The sequence below is a fragment of the Erythrolamprus reginae genome, chromosome 1 (genome assembly GCF_031021105.1).
Source record: "Erythrolamprus reginae isolate rEryReg1 chromosome 1, rEryReg1.hap1, whole genome shotgun sequence".
NCBI lineage: Eukaryota > Metazoa > Chordata > Lepidosauria > Squamata > Dipsadidae > Erythrolamprus > Erythrolamprus reginae.
The window spans coordinates 72175745-72201280 of record NC_091950.1 but is presented as its reverse complement, the minus strand read 5'-3'; the positions used below and the strand labels follow the sequence as shown (position 1 = coordinate 72201280).

General features: G+C 45.6%; 1 protein-coding gene across 1 annotated transcript; it reads left to right on the top strand.

Annotated features, from left to right (window-relative positions):
- The first annotated feature begins 1197 nt into the window (after positions 1-1197).
- PSMA6 (proteasome 20S subunit alpha 6) lies at positions 1198-24968 on the top strand. The gene is made up of 7 exons (XM_070755550.1): positions 1198-1407; positions 5365-5459; positions 6274-6355; positions 9279-9434; positions 17746-17924; positions 23895-23989; positions 24771-24968. Exons 1-7 carry the CDS (start codon positions 1332-1334, stop codon positions 24826-24828), a joined length of 741 nt encoding a protein of 246 aa, XP_070611651.1. The 5' UTR covers positions 1198-1331; the 3' UTR covers positions 24829-24968.
- Positions 24969-25536: the final 568 nt, after the last annotated feature.

Sequence of the window (25536 nt, the reverse complement as noted above, 5' to 3'; positions counted from 1 at the left end):
AATTTGTATTTTTTTTCCACAAATGACAACAAAAATGTGTTCAGTGGTTTTTTAGAACATGATGTAATAGTAAATGATAAAAAACAGTAGTTGATTTTTATGTTTATTTTAAATTTATCACTCAAAACATACCAATTCTGACAAATGACAACTTCGAAAGCGATCGATAAAATAGCCCTCAACTTAACAACAGTTCACTTAGTGACTGTTCAAAGTTACAGAAGTGAGTAATGGCCATTTTCCATACTTATGGAATACTTAACCTGTTAACTGAATAACATTGGCAAGAAAAGGTCATAAAATTGGTCAAAATTCACTTATGTGTTTTGGCGACAAAGGTTGGGTTCAATTGTGGTTGTAAGTTGAGGACTACCTGTAGAGACAGATGGATCAACTCATTTGCTGCAATTCACGAAAGATTACAGATTTTAATCAATCTGTTAGTTGGAAAAGTAGTACAGTACCAGATGTCCACTTTTTCCCCCTCGGGTCTCTGATTGACAGCAGTTAATGTTTTTTTCACTATCTTTCTTTTACTTAGTCCAGGGGTTCCACTTAGCATCTTTAAGACTTGTGGACTTCAGCTCCCAGAATTCCTCAGCCAGCAAAGTATAACTGGCTGAGGAATTCTGGGAGTTGGTCCACAAGTCTTAAAGTTACCAAGGTTGGAGACCTCTGACTTAGTTTATACAGGTAGCTCTGGGATTTCCTCCTAGCTTGCCATCCTATTACAACATCCTCTGCTTTATTTTGAAACCAGCCAAGACATTTTTAAAAAAAAGATGGTGGGCAACCATCTCAGCTCGATTAACGTGATTCCGTTAACGAAACAGTCTCGCGTTGCTCCAAAAGTTCCGTCCCGAAAACATCCGATTCACACGTTCGAACACCACCCCGCGCACCTCATCTAACTCTTGAAGCGCATGTGAGGCAGCCAAGAAGCGTTCGATTTTTCTCGTTAGGGACGGCGTGATTCTCGTTGCTTCCGCGCCTGCGCATTGCTTAAACCGTGACTAAGGAAACAAGCGAATAGGAAAGCCAAGTGCCAGTTCCTCCGCTTCTGGGAAGGGGAAAAATCTCGTTGCGCCTGCGCATAACCGTGACTAAGGCACAAACGAATAGGAAAGCTAAAACCAGTTCCTCCATTCCTGTGAGGGGAAAACGTCTCCTCATTGCGCCTGCGCATGACCGTGTCGCCCCGGAAGTATTACTAAGTCTCTCATTCCACTCTCCCCCTTCCCCGGCCGCTGGAAGTAGAGCCCTTTTCGCATGCTGTGTTTGCGGGCAGTTTACCCCGCTGTTGCCGCTCGGTTTGCATTTTCTGCGCGGCCATGTCTCGAGGCTCCAGCGCCGGCTTCGACCGGCATATTACTATCTTTTCCCCCGAAGGGCGCCTATATCAAGTAGGTGAGTGGCCAAAACAAGAAACCCGCCTCGTCACGATGCAGGACCGCCGCTTTTCTTTTCCCTCTCGCAAAGGCGAGGAAGGGGGAAAAAAAGCACATTAATGACGTTTTCGGCTTCTTTGCCTCCCAGGAAAGCGGGGCGCCCTGTAGAGAAACGGGGGGGAGCAAGATACCGTTCCCAAAAAGACCCTGTTGCAATCGGGGGGCGCTTGCAAACCGTTCGGCTACCGGCTGTAAAACGAGGCGCTCGGGGATTTCTTTCGGCGTATAAATAGGTGGGCTTGAAAAGATGACAGGGAGGGGGGGGGAACCCTTTGTCATTGCCTGAAAGCGAAAGCGAAACAAAAACTGTCCGGGAAAAGAAAAGGACGCACCCCGAGCTCTAGTTAGATGGGAAGGAGGGGGGGAAGGGGAGCCTTAAAAAGTTATTACTGTACTTATCCCCGCCTTGCGACAGTTTGCCGCTTTGTGGCCTTTTCTTCTCAACTTGGTGGTATAAATCGGGATTAAGGCTGGGAGGGGAACCTTCTCAGATGTATTGTACTGCGGTTAAGGCAGGGGTCCCCAAACTAGGCAACTTTAAGTGTGTGGACTTCAATTCCCAGAATTCTCCAGGCAGCTATGCTGGTTGGAGAATTCTGGGAGTTGAGGTCCACAAGTCTTAAAGTTACTTAGTTTGGAGACCTCTGGATTAAGGTAAGAAAGTGAGGATAAATAAAGGGAAACGTTTCTTCACTCAGAGGGTCATTTGGTTATTATTATTTATTAGATTTGTATGCCGCCCCTCTCTGTAGACTCCATAGACTTTATGGCAGGGGTAGGCAAAGTTGGCTCTTCTATGACTTATGGACTTCAATTCCCAGAATTCCTGAGCCAATCATGCTACCCTGTTTCCCCGATAGTAAGGCAGTGTCTTACTATCTTTTTACCCCCAAAAGCCCCACTGTGTCTTACTTTGGGGGTATGTCTTACATCTCCCCGCGCGCCTTCGCCTTCCAAGCTCCCCGCGCGCATTGCTTCCAAGCTCCCCGCGCGCCTTCGCATTCTCCCCGCGCGCCTTCGCCTTCCAAGCTCCCCGCGCGCATTGCTTCCAAGCTCCCCGCGCGCCTTCGCATTCTCCCCGCGCGCCTTCGCCTTCCAAGCTCCCCGCGCGCATTGCTTCCAAGCTCCCCGCGCGCCTTCGCTCGCCTTCGCTCGCCACCGCCTCTTCCCCTGCCGAAGCTCAGCTGCAAGCGGCCAGCGAGGCCGATCGGATCCGAGGCGAGCGGCCGGAGCTGCGCCCTCCTTTGCCCGCCTCCTTTCCGCTCGCCTCGGAGCTGCTTGCAGCTGAGCCTCGGCAGGGGAAGAGGCGGTGGCGCCGCGGCGAGCGAAGGGAGCTGCCGAGGCTCAGCTGCAAGCGGCCAGCGAGGCCGCTCGGCTCCGAGGCAAGCGGAAAGGAGGCGGGCGAAGGAGGGCACAGCTCCGGCCGCTCGCCTCGGATCCGATCGGCCTCGCTGGCCGCTTGCAGCTGAGCTTCGGCAGGGGAAGAGGCGGTGGCGAGCGAAGGCGAGCGAAGGCGCGCGGGGAGCTTGGAAGCAATGCGCGCGGGGAGCTTGGAAGGCGAAGGCGCGCGGGGATAATGCGAAGGCGCGCGGGGAGCTTGGAAGCAATGCGCGCGGGGAGCTTGGAAGGCGAAGGCGCGCGGGGAGAATGCGAAGGCGCGCGGGGAGCTTGGAAGGCGAGCGAAGCTGCAAGCGGCCTCGCTGGCCGCTTGCAGCTGAGCTTCGGCAGGGGAAGAGGCGGTGGAAGAGGCCGCGGCGAGCGAAGGCGAGGGGCGCGCGGGGAGCTTGGAAGCAATGTCATCGCCCCCCCCCCCCGCAATACCGTTTATACCGTGTTTCCCCGAAAGTAAGACATATGTCTTACTTTCGGGGTATGGCTTATATAAGCCGACCCCCCTGAAACCCCCCATATGTCTTACAATCGGGGGGGGGGTCTTACTATCGGGGAAACACGGTAGCTTAGGAATTCTGGGAGTTGAAGTCCATAAGTCATAGAAGAGCCAACTTTGCCAACCCATGATTTAGGGAATTCACTTCCAGAAGAGGTTGTGACAGCTGTCAGCCTGGATAGCTTCAAGGCAGGATGAGACACATTCATGGATGCCAAGTGTATCGGTGGTTATTGAAAGGGATGTCCAAGTGCCGCCTCCTATGTTAGTTGAGGCAGGTAGGATTCCCTTGAGTACCATTTGTTGGGGGTCAGGGGAAAGGGAGGGTCTTGCCTTCTCTTTCTGCTCAAGATCCCAATGGACAATTGGTGGGCCACTGTGTGACACAGAATGCTGGACTCGATGGGTTTTGGCCCAATTCAACACGGCTCTTCTTATGTTCTTATGGTTTACATCTGAGGTCTTCAAACTTGGCAACCTTAAGACTTGTGGACTTAAACTCCCAGAATACTCCAGCCAGCTCTGCTCTGCTGGCTGGAGTATTCTGGGAGTTGAAGTCCACAAGTCTTAAAGTTTATTTATTTATTTGGACTTATATGCTGCCCTACTCCCAGAGAACTCTGGGCTGCATACAGCCAAGTACACATAAAATGCAATATAAAATCCACTAAAAACAGTGCAAAACTATTTAAAACCCAGAATTAACAATTAAAACAGCTAAAACCCATGCATGTCTTTCTTGGTTGGATCCCGATGGTGTGCGAGGTCTTTACAGCTTTGTGGAAGTCCAGTAGAGTTGGGACAGTCAGGATCTCGGGAAGTAGCCGGTTCCAAAGAGAAGGAGCAACCACAGAGAAAGCCCTCCCCCCCAGGCCCGACAGCCCACACTGTTTAGCTGAGAGGACCTGGAGAAGACCAACCCTGTGGGCCCCTTTGGGTCTCTGGGAGCTATGTGGTAGAAGGTGGTCTTGAGAATAGTCTGGCTTTAAGCCATGTAGGGCTTTAAAGATAATAACCAACATGTTGCATTGTGCCCAGAGACCAATTGGAAGCCAGTGCAGTCCATGAAGGATTTGCCCAGTTGCCAAGTTTGAAATCCTCTGATACATAATTCCAGCTTTCTGCAATATTACCTGCATGTTCTGGCACATTCAAAGGCCACCCAGTTGAAGCCTGGTTAAAGAATTAGCCTTTAAGCCGTTTATTTACTTGCAAGTAATTTTATGATCTTGAACTATGGTGAGAATGCAGTGGTGAGAGTGCAAAAAAAAAAAATCAGAATACATTGGAAGAGGTGTATGCTTTTGTAATGTGTTGTGACAATTATGATTTATTGATCCCGCATGTTGTGAGTACCAAAATGCTATGTAGGTCTGATTATATTTCTACTGTATTTTGCATGCAGTATTTTTCACATTATGCTAGGAGTCGTCCTTGTGCTTGAGATTCAGTTCAGTACTTGATAGTACAGAGCATTGTGAATACAGAATATGAAGATTCTAAATAGCAATAGCACTTAGACTTTCATACCACTTCGTAGTGCTTTACTAATAAAATGTGGTTCCACATTTTACCAATCTTGGAAGGATGGAAGGCTGACTCAACCTTGAGTCAGTCAGGATCGAACGCCTGTCAGTGAGCTGAATTAGCCTACAATATTGCATTCTAACCACTGCGCCACCACAGCTCAATTATAACTATATGAATAGTTCAAATAAAAAAATACAGTAACATCACTTTTAAGTGGTACAACACTTAGTGTAAGCCAGGGGTTCCCGGCTTCCGGGCCACGCAAGCAAGCAGGAATCAGGCTGAATAAGCGAGCGAAACTCCATATGCAAAATCACACTCTTCCCAGTCTGAAAGAAAACACCTTCTCAGAATCAGTTCCTGGCACCCAAAAGATTGAGGCTGCTGCTCTAAGACATTGTTGTTGATGTGAACTATCTGTTTTTAATGAAGGTTTGTATCTGATGCTGTCACTGTTACAAGTACTGTTGGTAAAATCTGTGTTCAATGTATCACTAGAATATGCATTTAAGGCCATAAACCAGGGTGGACTGACATCCGTAGCTGTTCGTGGAAAGGACTGTGCAGTTGTTGTCACACAGAAAAAAGTACCTGTAAGTATTTCTTAGCAAGACCTGTAATATGATTATATAGATAATCCTTGACCAAATGTATGGCTTACTTGTATCTTTGTTGTTTCTTGATTTTTAATTCTTCTGTGCTTTGATCTTATTAATGAAGAGTATTGGAATATTGTAGAGTGATGGAAGATCAGGACTTTGAAGTCAGGGAAGAGTATTAGGGAGTCATACATTTTCCATAATGTTCAAAAGATAACATTGACAATTGTTATGATAACATGAAATTATGATTATGGTGTCACTGGAATCAACAATATTTTTAAGAATAATTTTTCTAAGTAGTTTAGTTTAGTTTAATCAGATTTGTATGCCGCCCCTCTCCGCAGACTCGGGGCGGCTCACAGCAACAGCAATACAAGACAAATCCAATATTAAATTAATTTTAAGAACACCACAAGTTAAAAACCAATCATACACACTAGCATACCATACACAAATTTTATAAGCCTAGGGGGAAGGAACATGTCAATTCCCCCATGCCTGACGACAGAGGTGGGTTTTAAGGAGCTTACGAAAGGCTAGGAGGGTGGGGGCAACTCTGATATCTGGGGGGAGTTGATTCCAAAGGGTCGGGGCCGCCACAGAGAAGGCTCTTCCCCTGGGTCCCGCCAAACGACATTGTTTAGTTGACGGGACCCGGAGAAGGCCAACTCAGTAAATGCATCTGTTCTCACCCTACAAACTTTATTCCATGGTAATGATGTATATCTCACTATCTGAGGGAGATAGAAGTTAAAGAATCTGATAAGATAAATTTCTTAAAATTGTGTTTTGTTTTATTCTTTAGGACAAGCTACTAGATTCGAACACGGTGACTCACTTATTCAGAATAACTGAAAATATTGGATGTGTAATGACCGGAATGACAGGTACAAACGCAAGACAAGTCAGATAGTAAATGGGTTGTACAGAAGTGAAGTATCTCACTTTATTTTTGTTTTAAATAATTCTTTAGTATTGCATAATCAAGAATATGGTCTAAAGGCAATGGAATGCATTTTTAGAAATAGCGTTAGATGATGGTACTAATTTTTAATTTCATCCATACTTATTAAAGTGCCTGGGAAGGGAAGAGGGTAGAATAATAATATTTCAGATTTGGAGGGATATATCTTAGACTACAGGCAGAGGTGAGCTGCTAAGGTGGTACAGTGATATGTGCTCGCTCCCATGGCTCTGAGTGCTAGTGGAGTCCTGTGTAATTCTGCTACTGCACCTGTGCTGGTAGCAGAATCAGGTGCGCTCTTGTTTTGGCGTGGGTTTTTGCTTCTGTGCCCAGAATTCCTCAGAGTTCCAGCCACCCTAGCAACCCCACAATCACATGATTGTGATCTGAGCACTTGGTAATCAGTGCCCCACATAATATGTTTTCCATTTGCAATCTTCCCTGACAGCATCTCCAGAAAATCAAAGGGGAAGCCAGCAGGGAAGATTACCTGTGCACCTTCCCCAGCCCATTCCTCATGTTGGAGCCATCCCATGCTCATGCCACATCCACTCATGTACCCGTCTTGGCCTTGTGATGCTTCACTAACACATCCACATATTTTGATGCATCCTCCAAGGTCCATCCTCGCATCCTCCCTGATTCTTTTCTACCACATACTTTCTTGCACTCTCCTTGACCCACACTGCTTCTTGTACACTCAGTCTCATCATTACCGTGTTTTCCTGAAAATAAGACAGGGCCTTATATTTTTTTGAACCCTGAAATATGGCCTTGGCCTTATTATGGGGGAGGGGGGAGCTTAATTTGGGGGTGCAGTAGTCTGAGTGTAGGCTGAATGTCTCATCACCACCGCCTTCCTTCCTTGTTCTTAGCGCCGGCCAAATGGCTGGCCCACTGCAACCACCTCGTGGAGTAGGACTCTGCAAGGCTTCTTGTGCTGTTGCATGCATGAACTGTAGGACTAATCTGGGATAGCACAGCTGGGGTCCTGCTGCTGTTTGTACATGCAACAGCACAAGCCTTGTAGAGTCCTCCTCCACAAGGCAGTGGCATCACAAGTCTCACAAAGATTCATTTCTGTCAAGTGGGCCGTGTTGGGCCAAAAGACACGTGTCCTACCTGACATTTGTAGTTCGGTCATGTTCCTCGGCGTTGTATCCAAAGAAGCCCATTGTAAAAGAAAACTTCTCATGACTTCAATCAAGCCTTTCTGGACACGACGCCGAGGAATGTGATTGAGCTACAAATGTCAGGTGGGATGTGCGTCTTGTGGTAGGGCGCAACGTGGGAGTGGCAGATTGGGTAGGGTGGGGTGGGCCGTGAGATGAGCATCCTACTTGGGACTTATAGCTCTGTCGCATTCCTCGGTGTTGTGTCCACTAATCCTCCCCCCCTCCAGCTTTCGAGCAAAGTGGGAGGGGGAAGAAACTCACAGGCTGCCTGAGGAAACTGAGCTGACAGCCAAACCTCTGGGCTCAGCAGCAGAAACAGCCAGGCCTGCTTCCTTCTTTCTTCCAAATTCACCCCTCTCTCTCTCTCTTTCGACAGGAAGAGTGCACTTAAGCCACAGCACTAGGAGAAGGAACTTTTTGGCTGCACGCCGAACGCAAGAAATCTTTCTCCACTTTCATTCCAAGGGGCTGCACAGGTGCGATGAGTCTTATGAAGACTCATTTCTGGTGGTTTGGAAGAGAGAAATATTTCTTGCGTGCAACCAAAAGGTTCCTGACGAGAGAGAGAGTGATGGGAGGAAGAAGGAAAGGCAGGCGCTTTACCTCAGGCAGTCTGCAATAATTTTTTCCCTCTTCTGCTTCACTTGAGAGCCGGAGGTGGGGGAGGATGAGTGGATACAACACCAAGGAATGGGTGACTATTCCTGCAGGGGTTTCCTACACATTGCCCTTGCTTGCCTCCCCCCCCCCCCCCCACATCTGAAGGACACGGGGCGAGCGGTGTGGAGGATGAGTGGCCCGAGCTGGCAGCAAGGGAGGTGGTGGCGGGAGGCAGAGCCGTAGGGGTGGTGACAGGGACAGGTTAGATGCACCCATCTGCTGCTCAGTCCCTGCGCTTGTGGGCTCGCTGTACCTGACCGGCCTTGCCGCCTCCTTGCAGGCATGAGTGTGTTTCAAAGGGCTGCCAGAGGCCGTCCAGAGGAGCCGAGCTAGTCCCACGGAGTGTGCGCACACCCACCTCTCGCTCCTGCTCTTGCTCTCCTGGACAAAAGAGTGCCTGCCACAAAAAGGAGAGGGGTGGCATAAAAATCCAATAAATAAAAAAGTGTGGGTCCCAGCATGTTCCTTGGAAAGTAGCTGGAAGGGTCTTTTTTGGGGGATGGTGGTGTTCAGCTCATGCGCTGAAAAGGCTAATTGGCCTTATTATGGGGACATGTCTTATTTTCGAGGAAACATGGTATTGACCCATACCACGCCTTTTGCCCACTTTCTCCAACCAACATTGTATCTCTTCATATCCTTGCTCCCTTTCCCTGACCTCTTTGGGTTAAGTTAGTAACACAGTTGTTAAGTGAATTTGGCTTCCCCATTGACTTTGCTGTCTGAAGATCGCAAAAACTGATCCTGGGACACTGCAACTGTTTTAAGTACATCCCAATTGTTAAATGTCTGAATTTTGATCGTGTGACTGTGACATAAGTGTGAAAAGAGTCACTTTTTCAATGCCGTTGTAACTTTGGTCATTAAACAGATGGTTGAAGGTCACCTGTATATTTTAGGAATGTAAGAATTTTAAAAAGCTTTTTTATTTCAATTTAAGTACTTTTCCCTTGCATTCATACTGTTAAAAGGCATATGAGAATGACTTTGGATCTTTTATTTCTTCAACAGCGGACAGTAGATCCCAAGTGCAGCGAGCCCGTTATGAGGCTGCTAACTGGAAGTACAAATACGGTTATGAGATTCCAGTGGATATGCTATGTAAACGAATTGCAGATATTTCTCAGGTCTATACACAGAATGCTGAAATGAGACCTCTTGGTTGCTGTAAGTATACATACAAACTGAAAGTAATAACTAACTGTTGGAAGCTGATGTGCAAATGAAGCTAGGAAATCTCGTCAACAACTGACCACCCACAAAATATTTTGGCTTATATAAAATTCATGTTTTAATATTAGGATAAATGCTAGTATTCTATTGAACACACAGGGTGGCAATTACCGTATTTTCCGGCGTATAAGACGACTTTTTAACCCCTGAAAATCTTTTCCAAAGTGGGGGGGTCGTCTTATAGGCCGGATACTGCGCCCATTCCACAGCCGCGGGCGGGAGGAGGGGGGGGAGCGGACCCGCGCTCACTTTCGGCTCCGGGGACTGCGGGTGGCTATGGCGCCGAAAGGAAAAAGCGCTGCTGTTGCTGCTGTCGCTGCCGCCTGAGGCGGCGGCACTCGAATCTGGCGTGGTGGAAAATCTGGAGGCAGGCAAAGATTTTCCACCACGCCAGATTCGAGTGCCGAGGCAAGGGAGCGCTCGAGGAGACAGCGTCTTGCGGCATCGCTCAGCAACTTCTTTTTCCTTTCGGCGCCATAGCCATCCGCAGTCCCCGGAGCCGAAAGTGAGCGCGGGTCCGCTCCGCCTGCCCGGTTTGCAAGCGGCGGAGATCCCGGGCTGCTTCGCCGAGCGGGGCTTCCATTCAGGACGGGGGCAGGAGGGAGGGAGGGAAGGGAAACGCAGCCCTTTGCCTCAACCCGCCGGCTCCGGGGACTGCGGGTGGCTATGGCGCCGAAAGGAAAAAGAAGTTGCTGAGCGTCCCTTCGTCATAAACCCAACGGGAGGCGATGCCGCAAGACGCTGTCTCCTCGAGCGCTCCCTTGCCTCCCGAACTCCCGCCTGTGAAGAGAAACCAAAGGGGGAAATAAAAAAACAAGGCGTCGGGCGAGCGCCAACCGATTCCGGAGCTCCCTCGCCGGCTTCATCGAAGCGCTGCTATTGCTGGACGACGCCACTTCCCGCTGCCGGCTTTGCTGGGGTGGAGCGCCACTCCCGGCGGCAGGAACTGCGGGGGGTAGCCGGTGTAACGAGCCCTTGCCACAGCTATCCGCCGCTTCTTTGTTCTCCGCCTTGCCTCCGCTACTCCCGCCGCCGCCTTTGCCTCTTGCCCGGCGGGGAGAGCAAAGGCGGCGGCGGGAATAGCGGAGGCGAGGCGGAGAAGAAAGAAGCGGCGGATAGCTGTGGCAAGGGCTCGTTACGCCGGCTACCCCCCGCAGTTCCTGCCGCCGGGAAGCAGCCCCTTTACATTAGCGATGGCTGCAACGGCACTGGCGATGCGGCCGCTAGCCGCTCCGAGCGGTGTGGGAACGCCCACCCCTCTCACAGTCCGGTCCCGGGCTGACAGTAAAGGGGCTGCTTCCCATCCTCCTGCCAGCTTGCTCAGAAGGAAACCTTCTGAGAAGGAGGATGGGAAGCAGCCCCTTTACTGTCATCCCGGGACCGGACTGTGAGAGGGGTGGGCGTTCCCACAGCGCTCGGAGCGGCTAGCGGCCGGATCGCCAGCGCCGCTGTAGCCACCGTTGTGGGAGGAGCCTCAGAAAGAAAATAAGAGAGAACAAGAGAGAGAGAGAACAAGAGAGAGGGAGAGAGGTGATTCTTGAAGCATATGGTAAAAAGCACCCAAATAATAAGAAACACCCCCCCCCCAGCCCACACCTGTGTTTGAAAAGAATAAAAGAGAAAAAAAACCCAGCCCTCAACTGGTTTTGGAAATGGTTCGAGTGTGTATACACACACACGTAAGGGGGGGAGAGAGACAGGGATGGAAAAAGAGGAGAAGTGAGAGGGAGAAGGAATGAGGGAAAAAGGGAGGAAGAGAGAGAAATGAGAAACATGAGAGAGAAAAGGGGGAAAGACAGGAGAATAACCCAGAAATGAGACAGTGGTATAAATTTGAGGAGGGATGATTGATGATTGACTGTATTTATAAGGGGATGTTACATGGGATTGTATATATGAGGGGGTTATTTGTGTGTGTGTGTGTGTGTGTGTGTGTGTGTGTGTGTGTATTTATTTATTTATTAGATTTGTGTAATTTTGGTTGGTGGTGTGCCCCAGGATTTTGTAAATGTAAAAAATGTGCTGCGGCTCAAAAAAGGTTGAAAATCACTGCTCTAGCAGGTGGTAAATCAGCACTCCTTTTAACTGACAAGGGACCCATTTCCCAGACTTTGATCATTTCCCCAGGTATTTTTGTACCTACTTGACCAACATTATTAGTGGTTGCAAAATTGAATGTTAAACTGGATGCATTTATTTCTGCCTGTTTGTATTTGTTCTTATGTTTAACCATTGAAAATGTACTTTTCCTCCAAAAAGAATCCTCTTTCCATATTTCTTAGGCAACATTTTAAAATAACTTTAAAAGCTGAGGTCATATTATTCACCCTGCTCTGTATCATAGCACACTGCACAGTACTGAAAATTGGCAGGGTCACTAATTAAACCCGACAAGTTAAAATCTGTTTAAGTGACATTGCAAGAGGATAAAGACAGAAAGTGCGGAAAGAGGAAAAAATGGATGGGCTGTTTGGATTGCCATATCATGATATCACATACAGATTCTCATTCCATAATAGATTCTCACATAGGTGTCAGCATGCTGCATGTTAGACTGAAAGATACCTGCAGAATAGATGGTAGGAGAAAGAAAAATAGCCAGGTTCACCTTTTTGTGTTGACAAATTATGATGAGTTATAATAATAAACTTAATTGTGGTGAGGAGAAATATGAGAGGCAGACAAGACAGATAGACAGAGACATATGGAGAGATAGACAGAAGAGTGCTCCCACTTGGCTCTCTCTCTCTAAATAATTCATTCATAATTTTAACAATAAGATCTTCATCATTAGTAATTAAAATATTGTGTTATCATGTTCAGAAATGATTTTTTTCTCAATGCAAGTACATCATAGACCTAGACTCAGTCAGGTCTATGATGTACAGAAGAGGGGTAGTCTTATACGGCGAGTATATCTCAAATTCTATATTTTAACTGGAAAAGTTAGGGGGTCGTCTTATACGCCCAGTCGTCTTATACGCCGGAAAATACGGTAGCTGCCTTCCCTCTTTCTCCCTATTCTACGCAGCTTAATTAGTATGGTCTATGCTTTGAGATTATAGATGTTTTTGTCAAAACTTTTGGAAGATATCAGATTGCATACTTCTAACATGGAAGTACAATATGTTAAAGGGTTAAATAAGGTTCAGGAGGGAAGTGTTTTTAATAGGAAAGTGAACAGTAACTGAATTTAAACATGCCTGGGACAAACATATATCCATTGTAAGATAAAATACAGGAAATAGTATGAGGGCAGACTAGATGGACCTTGAGGTCTTTTTCTGCCGTCAGTTTCTATGTTTCTATGTTTCTAACCAAGTGATAGCAAACCTGTGGCACGGAGCCATATCTGAGGGCACATGAGATGTTGTGCTATGTCAGCTTCAGGGCACATGTGTGCGCTGGCCAGCTGATTTTCAGCCTTTTTTTCGCCATTTCCAGACTTCAGGATGGTTTCCTGAACCATGGGGTCGGCAAAAAATGGCCGAATGGGCCAACCGGAAGTCCGGAGGCTTTAGTGAGGCCTGTGCACATGCGCTCGGGGGGCAGCACAAGGGGGTTGTGCGCATGCGTGGGGGGCATTGCATCATGATTGCGGGCATGCGCCTGCACACTATTGTGCATGCACAGTTCCTTTTGGCACCCGAGGCCGAAAAAGTTCCCCATAACTCTTCTAACCCAGTGTTTCCCAACCTTGGCAACTTGAAGATATTTGGACTTCAACTCCCAGAATTCCCCAGCCAGCATTTGCTGGCTGGGGAATTCTGGGAGTTGAAGTCCAAATATCTTCAAGTTGCCAGGGTTGGGAAACACTGTTCTAACCTATCCCATGCAATTCAGCAGCCATATTAATCGAAAATTGCACAATCTTATTTTCTTTCTCTTGGCTTGTTTCATAACTGCAGTGATGTATGTCATCAGTTCAAGTTTCTAAAGAAGCTTACTTGACAAATATTAATGCTGCTCTCAAATGAATATGCCTCCTGGTTTACTGCACCCCAACCATAAGAAAGGAAAGAGTAGATTTTCACACAAAAGCTTTATAGACTTGTTCCATTTTAAAACGTTTCCATTGATTGATCTGGATGCATCAATTAAACTTAATTTATTATACCACTGTTTTTGGGTTAGACCTCTGTTTATACTACCCAAATAAAAAAAAAATTAATCCATCAAATAAGATTACTGTTCTTCAGAATAACAGGCTTGCCTTTTTAATGTATTTTGCTGTAAAATGCTTACCTATATAAATTTTAATGCAGTGAGTTCCTTTAATTGAATTTTAGTTGTATTTGGATGACAGCATTGGAAATGGTATCTGTTCATGGTTACTCTAAGATAAAGTAAAATGATTTTATTTTTGTAAAACAAAATGTTAAAAATGCATAATCTTTTGAGGATGCTGAGTCTACTAATGATAGATGTGTTTCTAGTCGGTTTTATCAGCCATCATTTTGCCTAGATGCAGTACAGTGATCCCCCGCTCTTTGCGAGGGTTCCGTTCCAGGACCCCCCGCAACGAGCGGGTTTTCGCGAAGTAGCGCTGCGGAAGTAAAAACACCTTCTGCGCATGTGCAGATGGTGTTTTTACTTGGGGGCGGCGCGGGTGTTTTAAAACGTCCCCGCCGAGATGGGGGGCTCGCTAGCACCCCCCTAACCCAGGTTGGGGGTTCGGGGGTGTGCTAGCGAGCCTCCCATGTCGGCGGGGATGTTTTAAAACACCCGCGCCACTTTCCAATGAGTCCCGAAGACAACGCGTTTGTCTTCGGGACTCATTGGAAAGTCGCGCGGGTGTTTTAAAACATCCCCGCCGACATGGGAGGCTCCCTAGCACACCCCCGAACCCCCAACCCGGGTTTGGGGGTGTGCTAGGGAGCCTCCCATGTCGGCGGGGATGTTTTAAAACACCCGCGCCACTTTCCAATGAGTCCCGAAGACAACGCGTTTGTCTTCGGGACTCATTGGAAAGTGGCGCGGGTGTTTTAAAACATCCCCGCCGACATGGGAGGCTCCCTAGCACACCCCCCGAACCCCCAACCCGGGTTTGGGGGTGTGCTAGGGAGCCTCCCATGTCGGCGGGGATGTTTTAAAACACCCGCGCCACTTTCCAATGAGTCCCGAAGACAACGCGTTTGTCTTCGGGACTCATTGGAAAGTCGCGCGAGTGTTTTAAAACATCCCCGCCGACATGGGAACCCCCCAACCCGGCTTCTGGTAGAAAGCTTTGCCAGGCTGCGATCGGGCGCTTGGAAGGGGAAGAGAAGCGTTGACAGACGCGGCGAACTTCCAGGGCTGGGGGTTTTTTATTTGCGCCCCGAGGGAGGAAGAGCCCCCGAAGTGACCCGCAGGAGCCGGGCGAAGCGGGCAGGCGGCGATCGCAAGACGCCGGCTTGGCTGCCGGGCTTTTCCGCCGGCACCTGAAGTGGAGCTCCGGCTGGGGCTGCCCCCGGCTCGCTCGCTTCCTTCCTTCGCTACCTGCCTGCGCGGTGCGTGTCTGTGCGCGTCCCCCTCGTTAGCCTAATCGGCTGGAGCTAATTGCGCGGAAACTACCGGGCGACCCCGCTTGGCCCGGGATGCAAAGGGGGGAAGCTGTTTGGCAGAGGAAGGAGCGGAGCCCCCTTGGCCAAGCGCTCTGGGCGGCCGTCGCATCGGGCAGCCCGGGAGACCCCCGTCCGGCGCGCTACGATCTGGCCCCCACCTGGTCCCGCCCGATCCTCCTCCCTGAGGCAGCTCGCCCTCCCATGGCCGCTTCCTCCACCCTCTATTGCAAGCCCTCGCCACCGCAGCCAACGCGGCGCTGCGATCTTCAAGCCCGGCTCCTTTCGGCCCAGCATCCCGGGCCAAGCAGCTGCCTTCCGTGACTGAGCCTGGCTGGCCCGGAAGATCGTAGCGCCCGTTGGCTGCAGCGGCGAGCGAAGCCAAGCCGGCAGCAATGTCGCCGCCGGTGCAGCCAACGCGCGCTACGATCTTCCGGGCCAGCCAGGCTCAGTCACGGAAGGCAGCTGCTTGGCCCGGGATGCTGGGCCGAAAGGAGCCGGGCTTGAAGATCGCAGCGCGCGTTGGCTGCGGTGGCGAGGGCTTGCAATAGAGGGTGGAGGAAGCGGCCATGGAGGGCGAGCTGCCTCAGGGAGGAGGATCGGGCGGGACCAGGTGGGGGCTGGAATTTTCTCCGCCAGGGGCGAAGGGGCGGGCGAGCGGGGTGCTGGGGAGGGCTTCTCGCCCTCCCGACAGCAAGAGGGGGGAGCGAACGGCGTGGGCAGGCGAAGGGCGGGGCGAGCGGCAGCGAGGAGTTTGCGTGGGCAGTGGGGAAACTCCTCGCTGACGCCAGCAAGAGGGGGAAGACCCAGGGAAGCCGCTGCCATCTACGCATGCGTGCCCGGCACGCATGCGTAGATGGTATTTTGACTTCCGGGTTGAAAAATAGCGAAGTACCCTGTTCGCAATGGTTGGGGACGCAATAAACGGGGGATCACTGTATTCTCTAAAGTCCTTGATTATGCAACATTTAGTTAGATTACTTGCTTATTTAAATAGTTACATATAAATATTTATTTAAAACACTGCATATTTTATGGGATACATAGCTTTCTAGTCATGGCTGTTAAATGATACATTGAAAAGCATGAAATGAAATCTTAGGTAAGTCTCTTGATTATTAAAATTCCATTCTTAAGCTCTGGGTGGTGTTCTGCTTTGAAGAGAGAGATGTAAAATGAGAATTGGAGTCTAGGAATTAGAATTCTGTCAACTGAATTATAAGAAACTGTAAAGTCAAGCAATCTTCAAATTTATGGAAATTTCCATTAATACCAGGAATTTATTTTAAAATGGAAATAGGGCTAAGTATAATATTTTTATTTATCGTATTTTTTGGAGTATATGACACACCTTTTTCCCCCCTAAAAGGGGCTGAAAATTTGGGTGTGTTTTATAATCTGAATGTAGCTTTTTTGAAGCTTTTCCCCCCAGCCCTATGAGGTGCTAAAGCTCTTCCCAGCTCTTACCTTGCTGGCTCTTTCATTGTTTCTCCGAAAAATGTTTTTCCAGCTCCAAGTCTTTGCAGGCTTTTTTTTCATTGCTGTACTTGCTCCCAATAAGTTTCTTTCCAACCCTAATTAGTTGCTAACAATTGTCCCAGTTTTTACCAGCCTGCAAGCTCTTTCGTTGTTGCTCTCTCTCCAAGGTTTTTTTAAAAGTCCTAACCAGGGGATAAAATAATGTGCTGAAGCTGACCAGACTAAGGACACTAGCCAGATTTATACCTTGTAGGCAGATTCCCCCCTCTCCCCCCCCATTTTCCTCCCCAGAAACTAAGGTGCATCTTATACTCCAGTGTGTCTACTCTGAAAACTATGGTATTTATATCCCACATTTATTATTTTTATAAACAAATCAGGATGGCAAACAGATCTTATTCTCCTTCCTCTTCCTATTTTCCCTACAACAACAATCACTCAGCTGGCTTTCAGGCCCAAGGTAACACTAGAGCTCATGATGTCCAAATTCATAGCATGTTGCCTTAACCACTAGACCAAACTGACATTACTGTCTGTTCTGCCAAACTTTTATTTACATTATTCCAAATCCCAAAAAAACCCCCAATCCCGGATTTTGTAAATGCAGATGTTTAAAAAGAGAATATATTTTAGATGCCCCTTTAACATGTGGGATAGTTGTGCTCTTAACCAGGATGTTGCAGTCTGACAAAGAAATCAATTTAAATAATGCTTTTATATGAATTTTTAGTATTAACCAGACTTAAAATATTGATATTGTTCTTCTCACTGGGCCATAAAACTACTGAAAACTGAAGAAGATGCAAACATTGCCAACAGAATTATTAGGAAACTGAAACAATGCTAGTCTGTTTTTCTCTAAGGAAGGAAAGGAGGGGAGCAAGGCAGGAAAAGGTGGAACTTGGCATTTGCTAACAAAGTTCTTGATTATCAAGAATATTACACGAGTATTTTTGGTTGTGAGGCTTCTAATCTTCCTTCCAATCTCAAACTAGGAACAGCAAGAATTGCTGTACAACCGAAGTCTATTCATACGTGTTTTATATAAAGGGTGTATTAAAAAATCTTGATTAGAACCTACTTCTCTGAAAAAAAATAAGAAAGCTGTCTTTGTTTACATATTTTACGTTTTGTAGCTGCTGTTAACTGTTCAGAATCACACTGTTATGTGTTTATATGCCATACATATTTAAATAAAATTATTCAAAATCATTATTTCCTTAAAGGCGTGATTATGATTGGCATTGATGAAGAAAACAATCCTCAGGTATACAAGTGTGATCCAGCCGGATATTACTGTGGGTTTAAGGCCACAGCTGCAGGGGTGAAACAAACAGAATCAACTAGCTTTCTTGAAAAGAAAGTGAAGAAAAAATTGGACTGGACGTTTGAACAGACAGTGGAGGTAAGTCCATAGGATAGGACGTCTAGGCTTAATGGGTTTCAATCTCAATGGAAGGTTTGTGATGCATGCCCTGTTTCCTTCAGTGTGGTCAGCATCAGTATTGGGTTGCTACCAGTAAGGTACGGCATACTAGTAGTGAAAATTGAGCTGTGCGCACAACTTCACTTCTGTGGTTGCGTGCGTGCATCCCAGCAAGATTTTGCTTATGCGCATGCGCAGGAATCAAAATCTCCCGAGGAGACATGCACAGGTGTGAGATTTTGGCAATTTCTTTGCTTTTGCACATGTGGGTGGTGGTGGTGGTGGAAATGTACTCAAATCTCACATGCATGCGCCCCCTGGTAAGATTTTGCTCTCTGCGCATGCGCAGGAGCAAAATTTCACTGGGATGTGTGCGTGCACCCATAGCAGAAGTAAAGCTGAACGTGCAGCGTACTGGTAGCGATGGACTCAGTAATCTGCCCCGGTCAATATCACTATATAAGATGTTGTCTTCTAGCTGGTATACTTAGAGTAAAATTTGCTTATGTGATTTATTCTCATCAGTATTTTCTATTCTAAAAACACGAAGTGCATCCCAACTGGCATTTCATCTTTCTATAGCCTATTGCTAGAACTATGCATCATTGAACTCAGTTGAATTCACAGGCAGATGAATAGCACTTATTTCTTGCGATAAATTCTGTTGTCTTCCTTGGCAGAACTTTCCTTTAAATCAATTACAGTAATATCAGCTATGAATTAATAATGGAATACATTTAGTCCTCACTTAATGATCATTCATTCAGTGGCCATTTTAAGTTACGGTGGCACCGAATGAATGTATACGTTATGGTTGTTGCAGTGGACCCACAGTCATATGATCAAAATTCAGGTGCTTGGCAGCCTGTCCACAATTACTAGCAAAGAGTGTGCTTCAACTCCCCCCATCCCCCTCACTTTACCTAAACAGAGAGAATGGCCAAGGGCAGGCTAAAAAGCAGCAGGAACAATTTCCAACATCCTACCAGCTTCCCCATTGAGTTTTCTCATGGGAATCTCGTAGGGAGCATTGGATTTATTTATTTAGTGTCATGGACTAATACTGTATATATATTAACATTTCACCTAGATTGGTAAAACACAATGAAATATAAATGTTACAAAGATCTTTGTTCAGATACCAATGACTAGACCATCTAATCATTTAAGCGCAGCATTTTTGTATTAAAATCAGATACTAGACCAGTATATACCTCAGCTTACAACTGGTCATGATGTGATCTACAGTTCAATGTGAGATCCAGAGTCACACTAAGGGGAGGATACTACGTCTCATTTATATAGAGGCTCCCAGCAGATGCTGTTGGAGGTGCGAATCCTATTCAGGATTGTCCATTGCTGATGTCGTAGTTCAAAGCCTGGCACTTTTTTTGTGGGGTCATTTATATGTCATCTTATGTCTGGGCATTCAGCCACCCATTTAGCTTTTCAAGGGGAATCAGTGTTAAAGTTCTTGGGCAGATGCGCAAGTGCCAGTGTGGGTTTCCTGGATTTGAATCTTCCGGCTAATAAATGAGGAAGTTTGGCATTCAATGGTAGCAGTAAGTTGTTCATAATTTTTCTGTATTCACTCACTAGTGCATCTTAACGTTTGTAAAAGTTTGCGGTGTTATATAGCTCAGAACAGGAAGCCAGCAAGTTGGAGTGGTTTTAATACATCCGCTTATAATCCTCCTGGTGTCGCTGAGTCTGGGATCTAACTTAACTAGTATGACAACTGTTAAGCAGTACAGGGGGCACCTGGTGCTGATGGCCTGAAGGTGGCAGCTGAAGCACCTCATTTAGTTCCACATAATTTCTGGAGCATGTTCTTCCTAGTTTTGATATTTGCTGCTGTATTCTCTAGGACTAGGTCAGTGTTTTTCAACCAGTGTGCCGTGGCACACTAGTGTGCCGCAAGACATGGTCAGGTATGCCGCGAAGCTCAGAGAAAGAAAGAAAACAAGAGAGAGAGAAAGAAAGAGAAAGAGAGAAAGAAAGAGCAAAAGAGAGAGAAAGCAAGCAAGAGAGAAAGAAAACAAGAGAGAGAAAGAAAGCAAGAGAGAAAGCAAGCAAGAGAGAGAAAGAGAGAGAAAGAAAGCAAGCAAGAGAGAGAGAGAAAGAGAGGGAGGGAAGGTGGGAGAAAGACATAGAGGGAGGTAAAGAGGGAGAGAGAAAGAGAGCAAAAAGGAGGAAAGAAGGAAGAGAGAAAGAGGGATGGAGAGAGAAATAGAGTGAAAGAGAGATAATTTTTTTGTCCAAACTTTTTTAGCCCCCCCCCCCCCGCCCCCATTCAATGTGCCCCACGGTTTTGTAAATGTAAAAAATGTGCTGCGGCTCAAAAAAGGTTGAAAATCACTGCTCTAGTTATACCTTACAGCACAGAATCTAGTCCAATATTACTCCAAGGTACTTTGGATGGGAATTATAGGGAAGTAAGTTGTTGTTTTTGGCAAATAGATGGGGAAGAAATAGAGGTAGTGACAGATTTTACTTTCCTGGGCTCCGAGATCACCGCAGATGGGGACCACAGCCAAGAAAGTAAAAGACACTTGCTCCTAGGGAGGAAAGCTATGGCAAATCTAGACAGCATATTAAAAAGCAGAGACATCACCCTGCCAACAAAAGTGCATATAGTCAAGGCTCTGGTTTTCCCAGTTGCAATGCATGGCTGTGAAAGTTGGACCATAAGGAAGGCTGAGCGCCAAAGAATTGAGGCCTCTGAACTATAGTGCTAGAGAAGATTCCTGTGAGTCCCTCGGACTGCAAGGCAATCAAACCTGTCAGTCCTAGAGGAGATCAACCCTGACTGCTCTTTAGAGAGCCAAATCCTGAAGATGAAACTCACATGCTTTGGCCACCCAGTGAGAAGGAAGGACTCACTAAAGATGAGCCTAATGCTGGTAAAGATTGAGGACAAAATGGTCCAGCAGAGAATGAGGTACCTGGATGGAGTCTCTAAAGCAGTCGGTGTGACTCTGGGGGATGGTAGAGAACAGAACAGAACAGAAAGACCTTGAGGAACATTGTCCATGGAGTTGCAATGGGTCAGACACGACTTTACGACGAACAACAACAATAAAATTATTGTTTAATAGATCTTTGGGGCTTTATATGCTAGTTTGTTATTAAGGTGGAAGCTGGTAGTTACCGTTTTGCTGGTGCTAGGAGTGAGTCAGTGAAGAATTTTCCCAAGATTTTAAGATATTTGGACAGAAGGTTGCCTGCCACTTCCATATGTTTTTCTTGTGCTGGTATGCAAAGCATTGGAAATCTCTTCCCTTTCTTTCAGGAAATGATCATTAAAAAATGAAAAATTAAAGTGGTAGCTAAATTTGTAAAAATATTAGAAAAAAGATTGTGGGGTAAGCATTCATTGTGTAGAATCAATGCTTGTCAAAAAAATGTGAAAATGTCTGATATGTTCTGTTATTTAAAACTGAGAGTCAGGCACAGTAGTGGAAACATAAAAATAAAGTGGGAATGGACTACTTAAGTGTATGTTGTAAAACAAGGATTGATTGGATGAAGGAATGAATGAAGGAATGGATAATGAATGATAAAAGTGACCGATCTGGTTCAAGGAGAGTTAATGTGTTGAGAAGGGGAAGGCTGAGAAAGTTGTAGTGGAAGTTTAAAAATAAAATGTGAGCAAAGGAGGACAGGGTGAAAGTATGTATTATTTTTTTTAAAAAATGAATGGTTGACTAGCTTTTTAAATCCACTTTCACTTTTAACAAAAGATTTCTTAACTTTTCCTCATTTCAAGCCATCAGTACAGTAGAAACTAACATATTGAAAGAAATTGTTTCTCCTAATAAATTTTGCCTTTTCTTTTGCTTTTTACATGTCAGGGTTGTTGTTTGGTTCATCTTTGTTGTGGTTGGCATAACAATCATTAAGCATGAATTACATTCCAGACTTCTTTGGGTGTTTTATTTATCAAATCAAAACCATTACATTTATTACTTATCTTCACCATGTAATCATATGGAATGTTGCTGAGATTTTATCTTGTTGGTCTGATGATATTATTTGTTTTCTTTAAATTGCAATTTGGCAGAAGGTGGATTGAGCTGAAGTCAGCACCAGATTTTTTGAGTTAATAGTCACATGATTTGAATATTAATCACTTGGAGATTTCCAATAATGGCAATTGGGGCTGGATTTACTATCACCAAGTAATGCAATCATAAAGCACAATGTCACATGACCGTGCCATTTAGCAGCACCAATTCTGGCCCCAACAATCGCGTGGGTTGTTAACGAGGAGGTCACTCAACCATGAAGTAAAACTTCCTACCAGCTTCCTCACTGACTGCTTGTTAGGAAGCCATAAGGGAAGGTTACAAACACTGACTATGGGACTCTGTGATGTCATGATTGTGAGCCAAGCACCCAAATTGCAGTCACATGACAGTAGGCATGTTGCAATGGTGGGGAATTCTGAGGAATGGTTATAACTATCGCTCTTTCAATGCCATTGTAGGTTTGAATGGTTACTGAATGAGCGGTCATTCCATGAGGACAAATGAGTGGTCATTCCATTTGCTGTCTTATATTAACTTTATTATTACAATTTTTATAATGAGCATATTTTTTGGGGGTATTGTGTTAACAGGATGGTGCAAGTCACGATAAATAAATTTTTTTTTTAGTTGATAGCAATAAGATCAGGTCTGCCTCCTTAGACTATTTTAAAAAAATTAAAACAACCTAGTCCAGTGATGGCTAACCTTGTTGCATGCCAAAAATGGCAGTGGGTGAGCATGCCAGTACCCATAATGCAATACGCCCCTCAAACATGCTCACAACCACTCACTGCGCATGCGCACCATTCAGAATTTGCTTGATAAAAATAGCGGAGGTGCCCCTGCCTGATCCCCACCATGCCTGCCACCAGCCGAGTCGGGGATAAAGCAAAGGGCAGGTGGCCACCCAGCCAACAAATGCTGCCCTGTGTGCCTGAACTGGTGTGCATTCCTCTTGTGCACCCTCGCCACCCCCAGAAAAGCAGTTGCAGGGCGAAGGGCAAGAGCTACTGGCCAGCTCAAGTGCACCTCACCATCTTCCCGGGCTTCCGTTGCACACCCCATCATCTTCTATTTATTTATTTATTTATTCATTCATTCATTCATTCATTCATTCATTCATTCATTCAATTTTTATGCCGCCCTTTCTCCTTAGACTCAGGGCGGCTTACAACATGTTAGCAATAGCACTTTTTTAACAGAGCTAGGCTATTGCCCCCATAATCCGGGTCCTCATTTTACCCACCTCGGAAGGATGGAAGGCTGAGTCAACCTTGAGCCGGTGATGAGATTTGAACCGCTGACCTTCAGATCTACAAGTCAGCTTCAGTGGCCTGCAGTACAGCACTCTACCTGCTGTGCCACCCCGGCTCATTTTCCATCTTTGCCGCTGCTGCTGCTTCCACAAGTGCACGCACCTAATTCATTCAGCGCTCCCAAAACTTGGGGTGAGTGAGTGGGAGGCCAGCAGGGGTGGTCTCTACCTTGGTGGCCATGGTAGGCTTAGACGGCATATATTCCCACTTCAGGAGGGAGCCTGACTAGCAACTCAGGTTTTAGGCTCCCTCCTACTGGGCGGCAGCACCGCTAGGCAAAGGAGGAAGACAGCAGTGCGGTTCTGGCTACGTTTTCAGGCCAGCCAGCCGCCACCTCCCCTTCCCTTCCTGACAGACTTCCAAGCCACGAGAAAGCGAAGAGTTCCTGAACTGATGGCAAAGTAACTCCTGTGCTTCCTCTCGCTTCCTCCTCCACCATTTTTATCGAGCTCTCTCCTCCGCCCCCCCCCCCAAAAAAAACCTGGACCACAACAAACACCAGTTGTTTCAGCCAAAATGGAGTTTGCCTGTCAAAATCAGATTTGCATTAACCTGTACTAAAAAATATTTCTGATCAAATTTGTTTTATGTTTTGCTTGTAGACCGCAATTACCTGTCTTTCTACTGTTTTGTCCATTGACTTCAAACCATCTGAAATAGAAGTAGGGGTTGTTACAGTTGATAATCCAAAATTCAGGTAATTTATTTATTTTTCCATGTTGGGTAGGTTGATTGTGGCTGTCATAATTTTTATTTTAAAATATGTATATAGGTGTGCTCTCTGTTACCTATATCCTGGCACTAGTATGTGGTCAGTTTATTATGTAATACTTGGTATCTAAATACATCTAGTTAAATATGTCTGATCTGGGTGTATGCCACTACAACTGCCAAGGAAAAGTTATTAATAGACCTTTGGAATCCAAAGGAAATTGCACAGCAGCAATTAATGTCACAGCATTGCATTGGCAAGAAAGATGATTTCTTTTTTAACATAATGCTGGAGATACTATGCACAGGTTAGCATACAGTCAACCTTAGTAGTTTACACAGTACATATTTTACACAGTACGTGCTTTGCCTATAGACTCTACCATAACCTGAACCCAGATATTCCATCATGTGGAATTCAAAAATCACTCACATAGACACATTTGTAATGTTTCCTTTGTAAAATTCATTTGCAGATGGTTTAATTGTGCTGAAAATCCTTTAAGGTATTTGCTCATTCCACCAGATTGGTGGACATGCTTCACGTCCTTTCTCTTACAAGCCCCAAGAAGTTCTAAATCTCTGTTTTTATTGATTATATATTGTGTTTTATTCAGAGATTGTCCAGAGTTCAGTTTTAAAATGGTAGCTATACAAATAGATAGATAGATAGATAGATAGATAGATAGATAGATAGATAGATAGATAGATAATTTTATTATTTGAGATGAAGAATAAAAACTTCCATTGCTTTTCCCTCTTTCTAGGATTCTTACAGAAGCAGAAATCGATACGCACCTTGTCGCTCTAGCAGAGAGAGATTAACTCTGTTTAAAATTGCTCGTTCTGTTATTGCAAGGCAGAATGTCTGGTGAATACAAATGGGTGGTTATGAATTATGGGATGAAAATGCTCTGTATCTAATCTACTTCTTCATCTTGAATAAATAAAGTGACGTTTTGGAATGGTTTGTTCCCTTATTGTTTGATATTAAGGTTATATGTCGATGATGCTATGACTCAACCTATAACTTTTTATTCCTTTGAGAACGGAGTGTAGTCTTCCAAAATTTCACTATGCACAGCATACTAAATAAAGGATCCTTTACTACTTTTGGAAACACAGCAAAAATTATATGCTGATCTTCTGTATATGTGAAAAGATATAGGCCCAGTGATCTTATTTTCTGGATAAATGTAGAGCACTAGCTTCATTTACTTTATTTTTAATGTATAGTGTGAGTCCAATAAGCAGAGATAAATACAATATAATTGAAATCTAATTGAAGTGACAAAAGTTGTAACATTTGCAAAGCTATATTCATGTATATATTCATTCGTAAGTTTCTGAATCTTTAGAATATGTTAAAAGAAGCATAGGGGTGATTTCAAAATCCATCTTGAGTGTATAATGTATTGGGCTATTTTTGTCTTTCACCAATCTTTTCTTTAGAATCCTTTTTTTACAGTATTCTTTATTGGCCAAGTGTAATTGCACACACAAGGAATTTGTCTTTTGTGCATATGCTCTCTG